This window comes from Triturus cristatus, chromosome 5_1, assembly GCF_964204655.1.
Source record: "Triturus cristatus chromosome 5_1, aTriCri1.1, whole genome shotgun sequence".
Lineage (NCBI taxonomy): Eukaryota > Metazoa > Chordata > Amphibia > Caudata > Salamandridae > Triturus > Triturus cristatus.
In genome coordinates this window covers 257,551,853-257,573,313 of record NC_140587.1, presented here as the reverse complement: position 1 = coordinate 257,573,313, position 21,461 = coordinate 257,551,853, and the positions used below count along the sequence as shown (strand labels likewise).

Below are 21,461 nucleotides of genomic sequence, written 5' to 3'. Positions count from 1 at the left end.
GTGAGCGCTCTTCTCAAAAGAGGAGGATTATTTTATTGTAAAGAAACATTTTTACTTTCTTCTGTGTAATTTCTGAAGTGATGCTTCAACACATAATCATGCAGTCCACCCCTATCCAACCCACTCCAATCCGCTTGACTCCAATCTACGCCAATCCACCCCACCTCAGCCCACAACAATCCAAAACAATCTGCCCCACTCAAAACGTCTGCACTATAATCTGCCCCACTCCAATCCAAAACAATTTGCTCCACACCAATCTGCCCCACTCCAATCCAAAACAATCTGACCCACTACAATCCAAGATAATCTGTCCCACTCCAATCCAAGACAATCTGCAGCATCCAATCCAAAACAATTGTATTGTATTGTATTGTATAAACTTTTGTATAGCGCAGCTATCACCCAACGGGTATCCTGGCGCTTGGAGATCATGATGACGTGTAGCAACAGAACAACTATACCACGGATCAGGAATGTTGCTACCTGTTCCTGGCAAATAGCCAGGTCTTAAGGTTCTTCCTGAAGTCCAGCAGAGTCAGCTTGTCTATGGTTTTGGGGATCTCATTCCAGAGACGTGCTGCTGCTGTACCAAAAGCCCTACCTCCCATCCTTGCCAGCTTTACTCTAGCGATGGACACCAGGCTTTGGCTAGTGGACCGGAGGAGTCTTTTGGGCTCGTACCAGGAGAATCGCTCTCGTATGGGTAGCGGACCTGTATTGTGTAGTACTCTGTAGACCATACACAGAGACTTGAAGCTAATTCTGTCTTTGATGGGCAGCCAATGGAGGTCCCTCAGCGCCAGAGTCGCGGAGGAGCCACGCTGTCTCTTAAGAGCTAATTTAGCTGCCATAGACTGGACTCTTTGCAACCCCTGCATAATGTATTGAGGAGCACCCAAATACAAGGAGTTGCAGTAGTCCAGTCTACTCAGAATTATGCTTCGGACCACTAAGGGTCTAGCCTCGCTAGGTAGTAGAGGAAGAATTTGCCGAAGAGCTCTCATCAGGGCAAAGCAGATGCCGATTGTTTTGTTGGCCTGGGATTGCATCTGAAGGTCTTCATCCACCATGACCCCTAGATTGCGGACCGTTTTTGCTGCCACTATGGGGTCATCCTCTGGCCTAAACCTGAATTCGCCCATTAATTGTTTAGGCATTTTGGCTGCAGAACAATACAACAGCTCTGTTTTCCCGGCGTTGAGCTGTAAGGAGTTAGCCTTCAGCCAGTCTGAAACCCGCCCCATACATGCCTGAAAGGTGCTCATAGGCAATGCATGCTTTCCTTCGATGGAGAACAACAGTTGGATATCATCGGCATAATTGACCACATCGATCCCATAAGATTTTATAACAGGGATCAGGGGGCCTAAATAGACATTAAAAAGAATCGGGCTGATTGCCGAGCCCTGGGGTACTCCATAGCAGACTGGGGACCAGGGGGAAGCAAATGGCGTCATAGTAACCGCCTGCTGTCGATTTGACAGATAAGATTGTAGTCATTTCAGGGCACAGCCCTTCACCCCCAGTCTCTCCAATCTCGCTACCAATACCGCATGCCTAACCGTGTCGAATGCGGCCAACATATCCAGTAACACCAACACCGAGGAGTTCCCGTTGTCGGCTCGCATTCGAAGTTTATCCAACACGGTTGTCAAAGCGATTTCCGTCCCGTGCCCAGGCCGAAATCCAAACTGGTCCCTGTCAAGAGATGGTTTTCTTCCAGATAACATGACAGGGACTTACTAACCATCTTTTCCAGAATCTTAATGGGAAACGGCAAGAGGGATAAGGGGCGAAAGTTGGCTGGTATTGTTGGATCTAAGGAAGGCTTCTTCAGCAATCTGCCCTACTCCAATCCAAAACAGTCTGCTCTATCCCAATCTGCACCACTCCAATTCAAAACAATAATCTCCACTCCAATCCAAAACAATGTGCTCCACTCCAGTCTACCCTTTTCAAATCCAAAATAATCTGCCTATTTCACTCTGCCTCACTCCAATCTAAAATAATCCACCCCACTCTAATCCATTCCACCTCACCTCACCTCACCACAATCCAATCCACCCACTCCAATACCCCCACTCCAATGCAATCCAATCTACTCCGCTCCAGTTCACCCCAAGCCACTCCAATTCACCACACTCCATTCCACCCCCACTCCATTCCACCCCACCCCACTCCAGTCCAATCTACCCCACTCCAGTTCACCCCACTCCAATCCACTCCACTCCAATCCACCCTACCCCATTTCAGTCCACCCCACTTCAATCTAATCCAGCCCATTCAGTTTACCTCACTCCAATCCACTTCCCTCCACATGCAGTCTAATCCACCCCACTCTACTTCAATCCACCCAACTCTACCCCAATCCAGTCCACCTTACTCAATCCAATCCATCCAGCCCACCACACTCCAAACCACCCCACTCCAGTCCAATCCACCCAAATCTACCACTCCAGTTTACCCCACTCCAATCCACACCCCTCCAGTCCAGTCCAATCCACTCTACTCCAATTTACCCTACTCAAAACCACCCTACTCTAATTCAGTGCATTCCACCCCCATTCAATCCACATCCCCCCAAACCAATCAAATCCACCCCACCAAATTCTCCCCAGTCCAATCCACTTCACCCCATTTCAATCCACTCTACTCCACTCCAACGCACCCCATCCAGTCAATCCACCCCACTCTACTCAGCCCAACCCACTGTACCCCAATCCAGTCCACCCCAGTCTACTCCAATCCAATCCACCCCACTATCTCAATCCACTCCAACCCACTCTGCCCTATTCCACCCCACTCTACTCTACGGCACTCCACTCTATGCCACTCCACTTATGTTACTCCACTATATGCCACTACACACCACTCTACGCCACTTCACTCTATGCCACTCCACTCTATGCCACTGCACTGTATGACACTGCACTCTACGACACTCTCTGCCACACTCTCTACCACTGAACCACTAACTTCTACTCCACTCTACTCAGCTCTACGACACTCTACTCCCCTACTCCTCTCTCCTACACTCTACTCCAACAGATCCAGTCTTTGACACTCTACTTCCCCCACTCTACTCTAGGACACTCCACGCCACTAACCTTTAGCCATTCTAAACAACAGCCACACTGGTGTACAACATGGCAGAAGCACATTGCCAAAGCCAATAGCTCTTGAATAGGTGAGACCTACTGGCTTTACCGATTATTGTTTAATGTTTGTGACCACCAGGTTTTACCGTGGAGTGATGGATAGGAAACAATTGCAATAAACCATCAGCTCTAAATAAGGTGGGCGGTATGATGCCCATACTCCAACTGTTTTAAACAACAAGGGAACCCAAAAGGCAATACGTCAGGGACCTTGTGTGTGTAAGCAATTTCTAAAGACAATGGTCCCTAGACAGTTACGAAATAGGAGCAAACAGTAAACATATGCGGGATAGACTATATGTTCTTTGTCCAGCCGGACAGAATTGTAATGATTAAATAAATTCATAGAAGGAAAATCATGTACAAATTCAAGTGGGACACAACCTGCGCCCAACTCACAAACATAGACAGACAACAAGAATAGGGGAGGGTTTTTTCAGGCAAGGGGAAAGTGTCTGCATATCATACAATTTAACAGACTTGAATCGCATGAGAGTACCATTGCACACTATAGTCCACAGTGTTTATGCATATGGTATACAGAGTGTCGACGACGTTTCGATCCCTAGGGCAAAATCATGGGATCATCTTCAGGACATTAATTATTTACATACCTGTGTACGAGCAATTCTAGACATTTGAATTATGCATGTCAGAATTGTTGCAAGTGGTTTGCGGCACATGTTGCGGTAGCTATCCGTGATTAAGTGTCAGGCGCCAACAGTAGTTGTCCAAGGAATTGTAAAGGTGTCCGGCTGGACAAAGAACATATAGTCTATCTAGCATATGTTTAATGTTTGCTCCTATTTCGTAACTGTCCAGGGACCATTGTCTTTAGAAATTGCATACTCCAACAGCACTTACTCTATCGGAGTCAGTGGGACACTACGGTCAGTAAACTGATGGTCTGCTGGACTCAGGATAGGGTGCGCAGACAAAGTACCCTGTCCACCAAACTCTGAATCAGGCCCTAAGTGTCTGCGCCACTCTGTGGCACGACATGCTGTCAAGGCCCAATGTGCAGGCAGACAAAGGAGGAGTACCATTTTTATTCCGTCTGAAGATGATGCCATGAAATTGGGTGTTTGTACTGTGTGGCAGTATATTTTTAAATCTGGTTTTAGGGTAAATCGTTGTTTGCTAGGTTTTTATAATTATTTTTAAAGGGAAACATTAATATTTTATTCAGCTGCAAAGTGTGCACCAAAATTTGCAGTGCCAATTAGGTGTGGGACTACAACTATGAATAGCTATTTTCCACCCAGTAGTACTACAGTTACTTTTAAGAACAATGGTGGTTTATGAATAAAAACTAGGCAACACACATATTTGAAGTACGTATGTATGTATTTATGCGGTGTTTCTATAGCTCAAACCTAGTCAAAAGGCAAGGGGGCGTTGTACATGGTCAAAGGCAAGCATAAAGAGAGGAACACATGCTTAGTTTGCTCTGTCACATAATCCTGTCATTCACACTCCACCAGGCTAACTGTTTCAGAGAATACCTCATTGTATTTCTTTTTCAGCTTGGAATTTTTTTTATCGATGTTTAGTTTTGTTGGTCAGTTCCAGTTGAGATGTTTAGAGTTCAGTTAGAGAACCTCCCTTGTTTTTTCAGACAGATACATACTTCTTTAGACTAAAAATACATATTCTACAAATGGATCCGGTTCAGCACATCCCTAGGGTGGCAAACACCAGCATAGCGTTCCCTGCATGCTCCAGGGCTCCCTTCCAAAAGATGACGTCATCATGCATGCAAATGGGGTTGTAAACTAAAGCAATACCATGGGAATGTTCGCTGCCTGGCATTTAACCAACACAAGAAAAGCTACCTGAATTATCCCAGATGTTTTGCTTCTGCACTTATAAATATCTAAATCTGTATCCGGTTTCCAACATCTCGTAACAGCAACTGGAACCATTAGAATCTATTTGTAACTGGTATTTACGCCAGAACTGGGATATATATTCCAAGAACGATCCCTAAATATAACATTAACGACGACAGTTACCTGGAAGTAGTTAAAAACACTGACATAGATTAGAAACGCCTCACACGTAAAACGTTGTGGAGGTGCTGTTAGGTTGTGGTTTCAGACACGGATCATTAAACTAATACTAAATCACATTGCAATTAATGATTTAGTTGAATTCCACTCGTCTTTCCGCAGCTGAGACATTGATTGCAAAAAAGGGATATTTTGTACACAGTGAGTTTATGCCTGTGTGACCCTGTCACTATTGAGTTAAATGAAGATAAATAGGAAAGACTTTGTCAAATGCGAACCCTTAAATTCTCTAACCCTTATAATATACTCAAAATAGGAGATTGACTATGGTTTGTGATAATACAGTAATTTGTGCGTCTGTCTCTCACCTCCCTCCTCCACGCTGCGTCCAAAGACCAGATACGGCCACCTCTCTGGCCACTCCTGCATGACACCAACCGCTTCCAACATAGGATGACAATACACAGAACACTTTGCCAAAGTTGTGAACTACACCACGTGGTAGCATGCTACTCACCCCAAAATGCTCTTGGCCCTATGAAAATCCACAGTAGGCTGAGGACCAGGGGGAAGATGGACAGAAGAATCATCTCCTATCCAGCCTGGCATCCGGCCGTGGGGAAATGCACACAATGTTCTTGTTGGTAGATTGTCAGACCCTGTTTGGGGGACCACAGAGCAGGCGCCGGCAGAGGCTACAGGGACACAACTGTGATGGTTGGGATCTTTTGCCTCTGGTGTCCTGGGGTGTGTCCTACTATCACTCTGCAAACTGAGCCAAGTGCACCTTTTCGCCCTTGGCTCTCAGGGTAGGGTGGGCGAGCAAACAAAGTTTTCTAAAGAAGGTACTGTGAGGGATGGAGAGGTAGAACTCAACAGTCAAACAACAGGCATAATAGCAAACTGTTCAGTCTAGAATGTGTATTAGAAAAGAAGAAGCGCCTGAATAGAAAACCAAAAAAATGCAGCTCCTAGTGATGGGAGTTCGTCTACATGGTTCTACAATGCCATGGGCCCAAACCAACCCATACAGCTCCCATACTGCCCTAGTGGGATGGGGACAGTTCCTACCCCTCTACAGCATTCTACCACAGTGGGAGCAGTTCCCAAACTACTTCAGTGACCTAGCGGGAAAGGAAATCTCCTGGGGGAGAATCATCAGAGGTGCAAGTTCACTACTTGGCCTAAGAGAGTAATCGCTGAATCCTGGGACCTTTAGGTCAATTCAGTTTGTATCTTGCAAAAGAGTTTATATTGGCAATAATTTTGCTTTCAACTTGCAGTTTTAGAGCAAACACAGTTTCCCAAGTTCTTAGAACGACGTTGTGTTTACCTAGACATGAGAATGCGGCTTAGCTCTGGTCATATGAGTGACCGCTCCATCAGTAGGCACAGGGTCGGGATGGCAGCCCCTGCTGCTTGGATCTCATAGCTAAACAAAGCAGCATGGCAGGTATTTGTCAACAGTCACCTGTCTTTTGCAGTTTATCATCCAAGCTGTTATGGGTTTTCTACCCTACAGAGAGTATGATGTCTTTTTCCACTGCACGTTGCAGCACTGTAAATATTTTTTGCATACTTGGCAAGGTCGGACAGCACACTGGTACTTAGGGAGTTGTTGTCACGTCACACAGTTCGTTGCATGCACCACAGAGGAAGGCTGTGTGATCCTCTTAGCTCTCGACATCCTTTGGATGCTGCACACCCCAGAAACACAACTGGGATTCTCCTGCGGGATAGTCTATCCTCTCAAAGGCGAGACACTCTCCTTTCCCTTTCTGATCAGGCAGGCTTCTAGGTGCTAGACAGACCCACAACTTCTACAGAAAGCTGTGCAGACTTCAGATGATGTCCCCTCACTCTAGAAGACTGGCTGTCATGCAAGCCTGGATCATAGCAACTCTTTGAATAATCTGTGTGGTGGTTCTTGACAGGGGTGGGTCATCCACGATCTTAAGTCCTAAAATTACTTTCGAGCAGTTTCTTATCAAATGTAATTTTCTGGCTACAGTATGGACACAGCCTTTGTGCAAGGTGATGGCTCTCACAGCAGGTAGTGATGATGCTGGCTCTGAGCACGGGCATCCCAAAACATGGGCACATTGAAGTGACTATGGCTGTCATCATCATCCTTCCTGAAGTAGCAATCAGGGAAAGACAAAAGGGGAAATCTGCCTAAAACCCCCCTCACTCTTAACCCCATAACACCTGCTGACTCACTTCATCTTCCCCACCATCCACCCACATGGCAGTGCTCAGGAAGGAAAAATCAGCAATCCCTGGTTAAAGGATCTCATAAAATGTCATGGGGCAGCCTTGTCTCCATTCTCCCTTAATTGAGCCTCTGTGTCTCTTCTCTTCAGCTGCAGGAATGCAAACAAACCCCTTCTGCTGACTGGGGAAGCTGTATCCCTTCCTCCATCTTGTGCCATGGCAAATGAAGGGCTCTCCAAAATACTTCCCAATGGTTCCAGCGATATGACTCTCACCATTACTCAGAGTCTTGCTACCATCCACACCGTACATACACGGACTGAACATGCACATGGAATGTCAACACAAGAGTCTGAGTGCCACTTCTGAGCATTACTTTACATGAGTGTAGTAGGTAGGCCACATTCGTCAGGAAACAGAAAAAAGGTCTGATTCGTTTTATCAATCCACAAAAGTACCAGTATGCTGAGATCACCGCCTCCCGCTACCACTAAGGCCATAGACAGTAGTGCTGTGTTAATAAAAGGGGCATGCGTAGTGTGCGTTTACAGGTTACGGAACAAGTTCTGGACCTTAGAATCACTATGGACAAGCCTAGGCCTTCAGCGAACATGCTAGATTAGCATGTCAGCTGGGCCAACTGAAAGTCTGAAGACTAGTTTTGCATGCAGTCGGTCGCTCAGGCCAGGCAATGGCATACAGACTTGTTTACCATGCAGGGGACAGGCCCATCTCAACGCAGTTATATACTTTGCTCCCCCTCCGCCTCAATCCTCCTGGGGATGGTCGAACTCAAACTCAACAATCACTGACTATAAAGGCGGGTTGGCATAAACAACTTTTTCAGGGCTGCTGCCGGTCCATCCTCGCGTAGGAGTATAAAGCTCTATATTAATGCTACAATACACAATGAAAACCCCTTTAACATGTATTATGAGACAATATTGCATGAAGTGCAAAAAAATGAGCTCCTCAGAGTAAACAAATATATGATATATGTGATGACACGTGTGGCCCCTGCAAGCACAGAATATTTACCATCTGCCACCAAAGGAGGGGAAATGTTGGTGCCGGCTGACAGTGGCAAACACCCAGTAGCTCAATTTGGCTAATGCCACAGCATCCCAGATGCATTTATGGCTTTGGCTTCAGTGACCTGCTGGCCCAAGCCACTTCACTGCAGGCGTTCACACTCTGCCTTAGTATCTGTAAAGGTAAAAACATGTCTGCAAAGCAGTGTTTAGAGTGACACCTTGTAGAGGAGATGTTCCCTCCAATTTTGCTTGTGAAGAAAAGTTGTCCCTTTGAAAGACAATTCTGCACAGATAAATAGCAGTGTTCAGGGCAGCCTGAAGGGCATTGAACCCAAGCTGTTCGAGGACTTCATCCAGTCTGCTTGCGGCTTCTTAGTCTGCCTTTAGGGACGTTTCCTAGGCAGAGAGGGATTACATGTAAAAATCACTCTTTACCCAGCAAAGTTAAAAAAAAGGATAGGGCAAAGCATTTTTCTGCCCTCCGAGCAGCAGCGTAGCGTGGGTTGCAGGGCCGGGGCAAGGCACATATCCTTCCACTTTATTTTTAAAATATTGTGCCCCTAACAATGCCCCTAAGAATTTTGTGCGCGGGACAACTGCCCCTCTGCCCACCCCCCACACGCCACGCCACTGCCTCCTAGGCATTTCTGCCCCAGGACTGCTGGGTAACTGTGGCTTTGTAAAGCAGAGGGGGCAGTTTTGTGTGTGTCCTCCTGGAGAGGGCAGGGTACTTCCCCACTCCTCAGGGTATGTGGCGTAGTCATGTACACAGTTGGTTCTTCGAGGACTCCTACTTATTCCCCAGTATCACGGCTCAGAATGAGACTAGCAAATGTCTTGTCTTATTCTAGGTGGTTTTTCTTCCACCACAGGTGCTTTGGTGCAGTAAGGGGGTCGGCTTCATTTGCATGGAGCTTGCCCCCATACATATAAGGCTCAGTCCATCAGTAAGACAGACCACTCTGCCATCGAACCCCGACCTCTACTTACTAGGTGCCTGATTATGAGTCAAGCGGAGGGGTATCCTCAGATAGAATACTGCTTCACCCAAACACAAGATTTTCAGTGTTCTGGCACCCAGATTAATGGGTGCGGGATCACCGGGCCTGATTTTGCAGGCAAGAAACCCAGCTGGTAAAGTCATGTGCTGATTGGGTAGGGATTGCAGGAATGCAGGCACAAGTGCAGCCTCATCTTAACGTGTCTCCGCCCTATTGGATGAATGAGAGCATGCAATGCTTCCCCCAACTACTCCACAGCCTGCCCCTGTCTCTGACACCCAGCACGCGACCCCGTCCTGCTTCGCCCCCAACTCCCATCTACCACCTGCTTAGAGAAGGCGGTAAAATGGAGCGGAATTGTCCCAAGAATGGGAGATCCACATGCAGAAAGGGACCCGGTAATTCTGGGTCTGAATGTCATTCCCAAATAGAGGGAAATAACTTGGAATTGCATTGCAGAGGTGCCAAATCTCACTCCTATTGGTGACTCAGAATCTGGTAATTTTGGCAGCCATGTATTGGACAACTCATAATCAGGGCATGGACGACAACTGCTGCGCGGTTATAGTCCGAAATGCTTCTGACGTGCAGTGCTTCAAGGGGGCCAGGGCTGAGCTCCAGCGAAGCAAAAAAACTGCCCATTCTGAGCTGTCTATTCCTGCACCTTGCCAGCTTGAATTAATTTTTTTACCTTTCTGCCTACCAAACACCAGCGGAGGAACAAAATGTCACTGGAAGTCCCCTTTGTTACAGGGGGATGGGGTGTGGTGGCGTTGGACTACCAGCTCCTGTGTGCATGTTTTGGAAGAGTGGGCAGATGGTCATAGGGCTATCCCTCTTTGTCCCTCAGATGCAACCCTGTCCCACACCAACTATCATGATCCCCTACAGCTGCCCAAGATGTGCCCTTCCTGACATCCATTACTACTTTTATTTTCAGAGCAGCCTGCTTTTCACTCCAGCTGCTGCTCAGCGTGTCTCTCTCAGCCCAGTGTGATGGGGGCTGCCATCAATGGGCGCCTCTAAGTTGTTTTTCGGTCCATGATGCTTCAACTCCTGAACTAAGGAGGATGCCTGAGTTTTAAGGGTTCATCTCATCACTGTGGTGTCTAGGAAGTGTAGCTTGATGTAGTATATAGGGTAGTATACACATTAACAGAGAGTCTGGAGCATTCAGCAATCTTGGGTTAGAGTTCCATTGATTCCAAAGTCCTTCAATGCTCATAGCATGCTTGGGGTAAAGTGACAGAGGCAGAGCAGAGCTTTTAAAGGCTGTTTTAATACACTGAGCGCAAGGTGTATTTTATATTTAATTAAACTGCATGGACTATTTGAGCACAAGGTGTGTGCCTGGGTCATAGGAGCATGGGCCATGTGCCTGGATCCTGGCACAGCAGATGTGTGCATAGGCCAAGAAAGACTATAGTATTATAGCATGTACTAGGAAACAGAGGAAGAAGAGTGTTTACGTTATGCTATTGATAAAGAGCAGTCACCAAAATAAAGAAGCTCGTAGATGGAACATTGTTCCTCACAAGAATGCATGATTGATGAAACTTAGTGCCAGAGATAAGTAGAATCAGTCATGCAGAGAGATAGAAGGCAGGAAACCTTTTCAAAGAAATAAAGCATGCTTTTTGCAGCAGCTGCTTTGAGAACTAGCATACAAGGGAGAAAACTGAAAACACATGCACTCTCATAGGGTGCCTCATGAAAAAGAAATAAAAGAGTTACCAAAAAGCGAGCACTCATGGAAGAATACAAGGAGCCAGCCAGAGAGGCGGTAAACAGGCAATGCTCCATGGTAGGAACAAAGATCTGCTGAACGGCCTGTATCAATCAAAGCCAGCGAATAGACCCCAATGAATGTAAGTTCCAAAACACAAAGGTAATGGTGAGCAATGGGCGGAATGCATACTAGGTAAGCTTTTAGCATGTCCCCAATATGTCTGTGCAACCAGACTGCTGTGCTCTCTGGTAGGATTTGCCCGAAAAACGCACGCATGCGTGTTCCTCTTGTTTTGTGTAACAAGTGTGACGGGCTTATTTGCACAATGTGGCACATGGGCAGAAAGGGGCAGGTGGCTCCAAAGTGCAAGGAGTCACATAAGATACACAGGATAAGGAACAGATAGGAGTGAGGAGGCGTACTTTACTCAAAGAAGGTGATTCAGGAGCCACAGACAGGGGCAGAGAGATGTAAGAGTGTCAGGGGGTGCTGGGGCATACATTTGGGCACAAAAGTGAAGAGCCTAGCGGTGTGGTATCATAAATGGGTTACATGGCATTGATGTGCGAGTGGCTGAAAGGTGCACTGTGCCAGGAGAAATATGCTGGCAGTGGCGCCGCGTGGATGAGCAGAAGGGCATCCCAAGGAGGCAGATCGGTGTAAACTTTTGGGCAGCCAAAGAGGCACCGAGACAGGCCAACACATTGGGTATCCAGGGCCCGGCATTGGAGGGGCAGGACCAGTGAAGCCATGAGCAGGGAATGCCCGGGGGTACAGGCAGTGATGAACCTGGGAGTAAAAGAATACACCTGGGGCACTGGAAGTACAAGGCGCGCAGAAAGTGCAGGGGTGGCACTCTGGACATGGGGGTGTACAAGATGTGCACTGTTTATAGCTCTGCTGAAACACTTTATTGCTAAAGCGCCCATACACCAGATGCTGTGCGGATGGGTGCCGATGACAGCACAGGGCACAAGTGCATCTGACGGTAGCTATCATTAAGGGTTAGGCAGCCTTCATTCACTTCACCACAAATATCCTTTAAAAAAACAGCACTATCGGTGTATTTAATTGTGCGTTGTACGTCAGACTTGCAAGTGGTTTAACCTCCTGCGTCTTCGAAGGTTGAAATAAAAAGCGCGATGCCTGATGTAGCATCCATCGTGAGCCTGTTATGCTTTGGCCCTGCAGAAGGCTGTCCATGCAGCCGCTGAGCGCAACAGAAACAGCTCTGCACACTAAAGGCAGTCGGGAATAACCTGAGAGTTAAATCATCGAACCTTTGGCACTTCTTGAAAATATTCTCATACTGACATTGAAACCCGACCAGTGACCCGGGCGTCCTTAGCGCGGGTTCCAAGGCGCCACCAGGTACAGACCGACACTTACATTTCAGACAGACTTCTCGGTGGTCTTTCCCGCCTTGACAGATCTATGTATAACACGCAGACGTTATTTGGTCAATTCCATATCGATAAATGGCTTCGCGTCAACATAAAACCTCCTAATGTATGAATAGATCAACCCCCAGAGAGGTAGAGACGTTTTATGGCATGGGCACCAGGGCTGTGGCCCAGAGCCCCAGCCTTTCATGGGGCGCATTGATAGAGCAAGCTTGGTTCTGCAGAGAGTCCTGTCCTGATGAGCTTGAATAATTCTGAAGCAGATTGTTTTAGCTTTCTTTTAATTTACTCTTAATGTGGGTGATGTGTGAGCCCATCACAGACATTTTGCAGAGAAATGTTGTGTTTATGTTTCACGTAACATCCACATCAAAGTTACTTTTAGATCAAACCAGGACTTCACATATGGAAAATGGGAGCTTGTCACAGAGATTATTTGCAGTGATATTAGTGAGCTGCGGCTGTGTTACAATATTGAAAACACACATAACTATCCCTGAATATTAGGTGTAAACACATTTAAAATGATATGGAGTGACTTGGCCAAAGAGGGCATGAAAGAGCTGAAATTGGATCATAAATTCAAAATTATCCCGAACAGGGTCCCCCCCCATACATGTTTGGCCCAGGGCCCCCTAAATCCTTCTGATGTTTCTGAGGGACCTGTGAGGAGAAACTATATCAACATAAAAGAGATCAGTTCGTTATGCCCCTTTTGCTGAGGTTAACACCGAGCCTCATTCAAGCAGCAGGAGTCGTGGAGACGTCGTTCATACCCGCCACAGCTTTTCCCCACAAGAACAGTTACCAGGTTTCTGCAGAGGCCGTATTGAGAATAGAGGCATATATGAGACTGGAGTCTGCACTCGATAAGAGCCTAGTATATTACAGTCTGGTGTTTGCACCCAATAAGAGCCTTGTATAGCACAGTCTGGAGACTGACCCCGATAAGAGCCTGGTATATCACAGTTTGGGGTCTGCACCTGCCTAAGAGCCTGGTATATCACAGTCTGGAGTCTGCACCCAACTAAGAGCCTGGTATATCACAGTCTGGAGTCTGCACCCGATAAGAGCCTGGTGTATCACAGTCTGGAGTCTGCACCCGATAAGAGCCTAGTATATCACAGTCTGCAGTCTGCACCCGATAAGACCCTGGTATTTTACAGTCTGGTATCTACACCCAATAAGAGCCTGGTATATCACAGTCTGGAGTCTGCACCCGATAAGATCCTGGTATATTACAGTCTGATATCTGCACCCGATAAGAGCCTGGTATATCACTTTCTGGAGTCTGCACCCGACTAAGAGCCTGGTATATCACAGTCTGGAGTCTGCACCCAATAATATCCTGGTATAGCACAGTCCAGAGTCTGCACCCGCTATGAGCCTAGTATATCACAGTCTGGAGTCTGCACCCGACTAAGAGCCTGGTATATCACAGTCTAGAGTCTGCACCCGCTAAGAGCCTGGTATATCACAGTCTGGAGTCTGCACCCGACTAAGAGCCTAGTATATCACAGTCTAGAGTCTGCACCCGCTAAGAGCCTGGTATATCACAGTCTGGAGTCTGCACCCGACTAAGAGCCTAGTATATCACAGTCTAGAGTCTGCACCCGCTAAGAGCCTGGTATATCACAGTCTAGAGTCTGCACCCGACTAAGAGCCTGGTATATCACAGTCTGGAGTCTGCACCCGCTAAGAGCCTGGTATATCACAGTCTGGAGTCTGCACCCGATAAGATCCTGGTATAGCACAGTCCAGAGTCTGCACCCGCTAAGAGCCTGGTATATCACAGTCTGGAGTCTGCACCCGACTAAGAGCCTGGTATATCACAGTCTGGAGTCTGCACCCGATAAGAGCCTGGTATATTACAGTCTGCGATGCAAATAATTGCAACCTTAGAGAGTAAAAAAAAAAAACATCCACAATTTATTAAACACTTTCGATGAGTAGATTTGCAATTTGCAATCCCGATTGCGACTCCTTGCGATTTTCAGGGAAATGGCGTCATGAAAGTGCCCTCCCCCCACCTTCCCTGCAACTCACAAGGGTGTGTACGAATGATTTGCAGCCTCAGTTCCATTTGTAGACTCTTGATTGGACACGGGCTCCTGAAAAGGATTCCTATCAATTCTCAGAGCAGAAGTTGTCTTGAGTGACAGCTCCACTTTGTGAATGCGGCTGTGGGCTTCGGGGTGGGGGCACAGGAGTCCCCGCATTGGTGTAAAAAAAGCCCCCATAGCCCTTGCGGTGCGGAGGGTGTTGGCCGAGCACCGGGGGCCCGGTCGGTCACTGGCAGGTCCCTGGCCTGAGCGCTGTCGGGGGCCCCCTGCATGCCCTTTGAAGGGGGCCCCCCTCAAATATCGCTACACCACTGAGTCACCGTGATCGCTTCATGCTCACTCTGATGTCTTTTAGACAGTGCGGTTTTTGTTGTCCTTGCAGTCCCTCTCCCACGGGCTGCAGTCACATCTTTCTGTGAATGCGAATGCAGGGGTGGAGACCTGCTGCTTTTACAGCCTCCCTCACTGCCTCGGGGCATTCTCAGCCAATCGGGAGGACGCACGCAAGGAATCCGGCCTCATCACTACGTACAGTGTATTCCTCCGAATCCTACCGAAGGGTCTTTTGCGAGATAAGTACTTTTGTCAAAGTACAAAAATAGCAATCCAACGTTACTACGTCACTGCCATAGTTATTAGTGGTCAATATTCTGTTCCCCAAAACACTGCCTGCCTTTATGGGGGCAACAGATGCAGACCTCGGCCTGCTTAAAAAGTGTTTTACAACCCCTCTTTCTTCAATCAGCACTTTATTTTGTTTGGACCATGAAGAGGTCTAGTAACATCCAGTTTATGTTCCACTTCTAGATGTGCCAAGTTAGCGATTTTGGAATTGTGAGATTTGGATTATAATTTCTGCTCTACACTTCATCAAATTATGTGCCCTCTGGAAATGATTTAAAACATAAATAAATACTATATGAAGAATCATTGGCAAAACCAGTAGATCTGGCTTTCACAAATGCTGTTTATCATATTAATTCCTGCCCCGTTGGCTCACCCAATGTTGGGGGAAAAAGTAACCAAAACGAGTGCTTACTGAATAGGATGCAAGTTGGATAAACAATTGAATGTGACGAACAGCATGTTGATTGCGCGCACTTTTCAGATGTAAAATAGTCCCACACACATTTCAGCAGGAGTACTTCCTGGAAGGCGGAATGATGCAACAAATCGCCAATGCCACTACTTCAAATAATTATTAGCAATAGGTCTTCAGGCAGCTGCATTGTCCAGCCAGAACTAATATGAAGTGTTATTTCCATGAATGAGTGAAGTTCAGTTTTCCTGTGAAGCCGGATTCGCCATGCCTTGGAGTTCTGTTGAGTTTCGTTTGTCAGTAATGCTGGTCTGAAATGATTGTTTTTCTTATAGTGCCTCTAGATGCCTGGAGGCGCCTGGAGTCCTCGTCCACTCTTGTTGATGCGTCACTTCTAACCTTTGACATTGCACACGTCAGCCTAGATCAGCCCAGTGAATTCATCGCTGCCAGAAATTACTGTTTATCAGGTGATTATTAACATTTCCCATTGGCTGGTTTTAGTTACATATGCCTTTTATACCTGAACATGTTTCATGACTGTGGTATTGTGCCTGAGAGTTGAATTTGACTCTCCACGAAGAAATGTTGTGAGATCTCATAAAATGTGTGACTTGTCCAAAACTAGATTTCCACACACCTCTCCTCCCAAATTTCAACTACTTTCAACATTACTTTCATTATTCCCTTTTTCCTTTTTCTCAGTGTGTTCCCAAAACTACTCCTGTGTTGTAACTACGCTTGAGGTGCTACCGTCAGCTGTGAGATGTGTTTTTTACCCGGAGACGCAGACCTGCACGCACAACCTGGAAGGCCGCCATTGTCAGCTTTTGCTTAAGGAGCCAGCTGCCTATATCTATAGGAGGCAAGGTAAGCCTGGTCTCTTACACACTCCTCTCCTGCTCTGGGCCCACAGCAAAGGCAAATCAGTCTGAACAGTGCCCTCTGTCTGACCTTGACATTTCTGGATGGAAGAAAATCAGACTCACCAGGAGGTTCAAAGTGGAGTATCAACTACCATTTTTAGCGACTCATTTCAATCACCCAAGACAATGTGGGTTTATTTTAAAAGCTTTTGTATAGTGCGGCCTCCCCGTTTCTTGGCGCAGTTTGCACGCATCGCTGCCAAGTTTCCCATTTTCATGGGTGATTAGCCGCCCCACTCCAGGCTTTCTCTTTAAATTCTGAGACTTGTAGTCCTGGTTTTATAATGAGATAAACAAATCTACCAGCCTCATAATGGAAAGAAAGCACCTGGTTTGAACAGCTAGTCACACACCTGGGAATCTTGACAGTGCTGGTGGCTGGGTGGGCCAGAAGCGAGGATGCCTACATGAAGGTTGTGTCAGGTGACTGTAAGTCTCAGTCCACACGTGCGTGCCCTTACAGCCAATGGAGTGTTCTCTGGGATTGAGAGCGTGAGTCAGTCCTGGTGTGGTGTGTTTTTAGTGCACCTGTTGTGGTTTCATTGGTGATCGGGTGATGTCTCTCTTAATCTCCATGTGTCCACCGGCTGCCCTTGTCTGGGTGTGGGGTTATCAACGCTGACGTCTCTTTGAGTGGCTGGTCTTGTGGCCTGCCATCAAAGTGCTCAACTAGCCGAAGATTGGAGAGTCATGTCAAGCTAGTGCTGCGTAGTTGGGATGTGATGTGTATGTCAATGTCTACATGTTCGTCTTTGGTAATGTTGTGGCCTATTGGGTTAGATGTCTGTTTTTATAAAGGTATTTTTAAAACACTGTGATTTAGGTACGACTATTTTAATCTCCTCTGCTCGTTTCATGTATATTCATGACACACAAGAAGTACATGCTCTCATCTTTACCCATTCTTATTTCATCACTTCTGTTCTTCTGCTTCATTATAAAAGCACTTCTAGAAATAGTTTACCGCACTCTTTTTTGTCACTCGTGCTCATTGGTAGTAATACACTTTCTCCACCGTTTTACTTTTAATGTTGCTCTTTTGCACCTCCTCTCCTGTGCCTTGTTGTGCTGTCTGTGTGTCGCTATGTTATGTTATTGCTGTCCCAGCATGCTTTACTTCCTTGGTGTCAGGTGCTTTAGACTCCTGGACAGACTAGTGTCTGCAATTGTGGCATTTCCTGATGTAACAATACCCTGTAGGAGAGAGAAAGGAAGTGGTCGCATGGGGCAAACAGCCTTCCTAGATCCATGTGTGGGTGGTTTGCTGCTGGTGAATTTTGCCGATGGTGCATCTGTGAAGTTGGCAGGGCGGATCTTTCGACCTTCCAACCTAACACGTCATTGCTAACGGTGATATTGGTTATCCCTTTGTGGAATGGGTATGGGTCATGCAACCATCTATCCAATTCATATTAACAATGGCTTTGATTTCCTATTGCCCTTGGACTCTCAACAATGTCTCAGTGAGTGAATGGTTTTGTCGTCTTCCATTGACCTATGTGAGTGTGTTTAAGAACTTTTCCCTGTAGTTTGTGTATCTTTTGATTATTGTCTGAGGTGCTGTTTTCTGAGCTTATCACTGACAGAGCTGGCATGTCACCCTATAATTGGGAAAGATTAGCCCTCTTCTTAGCCCAGTTCTCTTCTTTTCTTGTCCCATGTCCTGTTATCCCTTCTCCGCTATTTCCTAACCTGGTGTTTCTCTGTGTTAGAGAGTTTGAGATCCCGTTTCTACTGCCTCAGCCAGTATGGTCCGGTATTAGGTATACAATCCATTCAAGAAGACTATAGGGACAGACCTTCTCGGCTCATATCCCTAATAGATAGGTTTTATATGCAGAGGTTCCAACACCCACAAGGTGGTTTGTATCTATTACCTACTATTAGCTAAGAGAAGAGCAGCTATGTGTTGGGGTAAGAGACCAGTTCACATTACCAAACACTAGATTAGAGCCCAAAGGGCTAATTTAGAGTTTGGCGGATGGGGGTTTACTCTGTCAGGTGATGCAGTAAACTACTTGTTGCCCTTACGGAGTCCCTGACTGAACAGTTCTGAGATATTCAGCAGCCGAGCAGACATCTCTAGCATTGGCAGGATCCACCGTCACTGCCATTCCTATGAATGCATTGTAAGTTTAATGAATGGATCTGTCAACATGACGGAGCACACGACACATGAACAATGTTTTTTTTTTATATTTTCCAAAACAAGAACACAAAGTAGGATTTTGTCTTGAAAAATAAAAATAACAATGCCTCCCTTGTCATGGGAAGATAAACAGATGCACAGTACCAAAGCCTTTTGCCCATAAATAGAACCCTGGGATATATTAGAATAGACACAACAGTTCAGTGGGTTTTATTCATAAATTGACATGAAGATAAACTACAAGGAAGCACTGCCGCCTTGATGTCTACAATGGTTTCTAGTATTTATTCTCCGAATAGGTGCTTCATAAATTGCAAAAGTGCAGACGGCACGGTGCTCATAGGTGCAGTGGTGTGAACAATAAAGTATGATAAATATATACAATAGGAATATCCTCAAATTCATGCGATGCACAGTTCAGTGCAAAAGCTGATTTTCTGTCTTAAATCCTACGTAACCTGCCAATCCCTAATCCAGTGTCAACAGTTATACTCACACCCTAAAACCAGTGGATTTCCTCACGACAAGACATGCCATGTGGCACAGCACTTCCAAGCTGTGTCTACCCTTCCCATGCTGGGGTTTGTCGGAATATGATGCCCCGTAGTTTGCTCACCAAGATAAAAATTGTGTTAACGAGAAGCCCCAACTTAACTGGGATCCTCCGATCGCTACGCGTTTCAGCGTCACTGCCCGTCAGTGTCTTCCGAACCATGACAAGAGGGGCTTTTTGCAGTTTTCACTGGCTTTTACTGTCACAGATCATGAAAATTGGCCAAGTGTTTGCCCACTCTAAATTGGGTGGGCAGACAAATTGTCTTGTCTCCGACGGGGACAACGACCTTCACAACGCGGTCATTACACCGCGGTATGTTTACATCGTGGGCATTACAACGCAAGTCGTTACAACGACTTGCGCTGGATGGCGCTCTAAGCCAAGGAATAGTATGATTTACTATTCCAACACCTTCTTTATTGTAACGTAGGCTGGAGTTGGAATGGTAAATCATACTATTCCTAAGTGCAGCACCCTCCAGTGCAAGTCGTTGTAATGACTTGCGTTGTAACGAATGCGATGTAAAATACCGCGTTGTGAATGTATGCGTTGTAACGGCCCTTACTCCGTCTTGCTGTCGGAGGTTTATGTCATTGGTGAAGACAAAGTAGTCTCCTCAATCGACATAATGAAATTCCGTCTGTCTGTAAATGAGGTGGGCAGACCTTCAGATTAGTGGAGATGGTACTCCATTTCTCTCTGCCAAACTTTAAACCAGGCCTTAAGGGCCTGATTTAGAGTTTGGTGAATTGGTTACTCCGTCACAGGCATGACGGATGTCCCGTCCACCGTATTACAAGTGTATTATTGCCTATGGCACTTGTAATGCTGTGGATGCAATATCCGTCATGTTTTGATGGAGTATTCTGTCCCCCAAACTCTAAATATGGCCCTTAAACTACAGTAGTGGTATGATAGAATAATTTGGTACAATTCTACCCCATGCTACAGCATACTGTTGCTGCAGATCAGCAAATGGAACCCCCTTCCAAGGCTAACTTCTTACGGCAGCCACCCCCTGGAAATGGCAATTCATGAGGGGAGTACTGAGTAAATAGAAATTAATGGCTGAAAAGGAGTGGATAGGTGGAGATATTGTACTTAGGAAACGGATCAGGGATTTGAACAGCTTGATATGATCTAGGTGACAAAGTGGAAGTGGCCAGACAGATAACAATATGGATGAGGGTCCCTTCACGTATATCATGTTTTATCCCTCTTGGTCCAGTTTTCAAGCTGACAGTACAGTAATGAAGCGATATACTTAAATTGGTCAATATCCAATATTACCACAATGTGATATAGTCAGACCTTAAAAGATTTGATCTGAGGTGGTCAAATCACACATTGTTCTTCCACTACACTCAAGAATGGTGGGTGTCTCAATTATTTCTTCACCTCTAATTCAACGGAAAGGCCATTGATGAGTGAGAAGAGTGACAGGTTAGCCATGCTGTGCTTGAACCCTGCATTCTTATTTTGGGCATAGTAGAACACCAACATTGCCATTTGGGGTAATTTTCAAAGGGATGCACATCCTTGGTGTCTCTTAATGTGATATTGCAGACAAGGCTTGTTGAGAAAGATCCATTGAGCATAAATGAGCACTTTTTCAAGAGATAATTTATTACTGTAATAACCTTAACCCACTGGTGCCTATAGTTAATTGAAAGACTGCTGCAGTTCGGGTGTTCAGTGACATATCAAAGTGAGAGCAAACCAGCCATTCTTGGAAAGACTGCATTTGTTACTTGTACAAGGAAGAATCTCATTCAAACATGCAGCACCTAACTCACAAATTTGTGTGGGTTTCAACAATCCGACTAGACACAATTTGGGCAGGCTCAAAATGTTCTTCGGAACAATATTGAGGTCAAAAGCAGTGCACTGTACACAGATTGACTCGACTGCCAACTACCACCTATTGATTAAATGGACAAGGTAGGAACCTATAATGTAGTATGGAGTTCCTATTGTTAGTTTGAGTTTTACTTATCTTATCGATTTGATGGTAGTCAATATTGTGAGCAAATATAAGTGCAACAAAATATTTAAACTAGAGAAGGAGGTGTGGCCTAGCTGCTAGAGCTGATCACTTTAGAGTTGAGGAACCAGGGTCCAGATTTGTTAAGTTTGTGTATCACCCTTGTGCCACGCGAGGGGACGCAGAGTGA

General features: G+C 46.0%; 1 protein-coding gene across 1 annotated transcript in view; it reads left to right on the top strand.

Annotated features, from left to right (window-relative positions):
• Positions 1-21,461, top strand: part of TG (thyroglobulin) — a 660,241-nt gene that overhangs the window by 343,453 nt on the left and 295,327 nt on the right. Inside the window, exons 36-37 of the mRNA XM_085604890.1 lie at positions 15,992-16,126; positions 16,362-16,526. Coding sequence (XP_085461016.1) covers positions 15,992-16,126; positions 16,362-16,526 — 300 coding nt within the window. The remainder of the gene's footprint in view (positions 1-15,991; positions 16,127-16,361; positions 16,527-21,461) is intronic.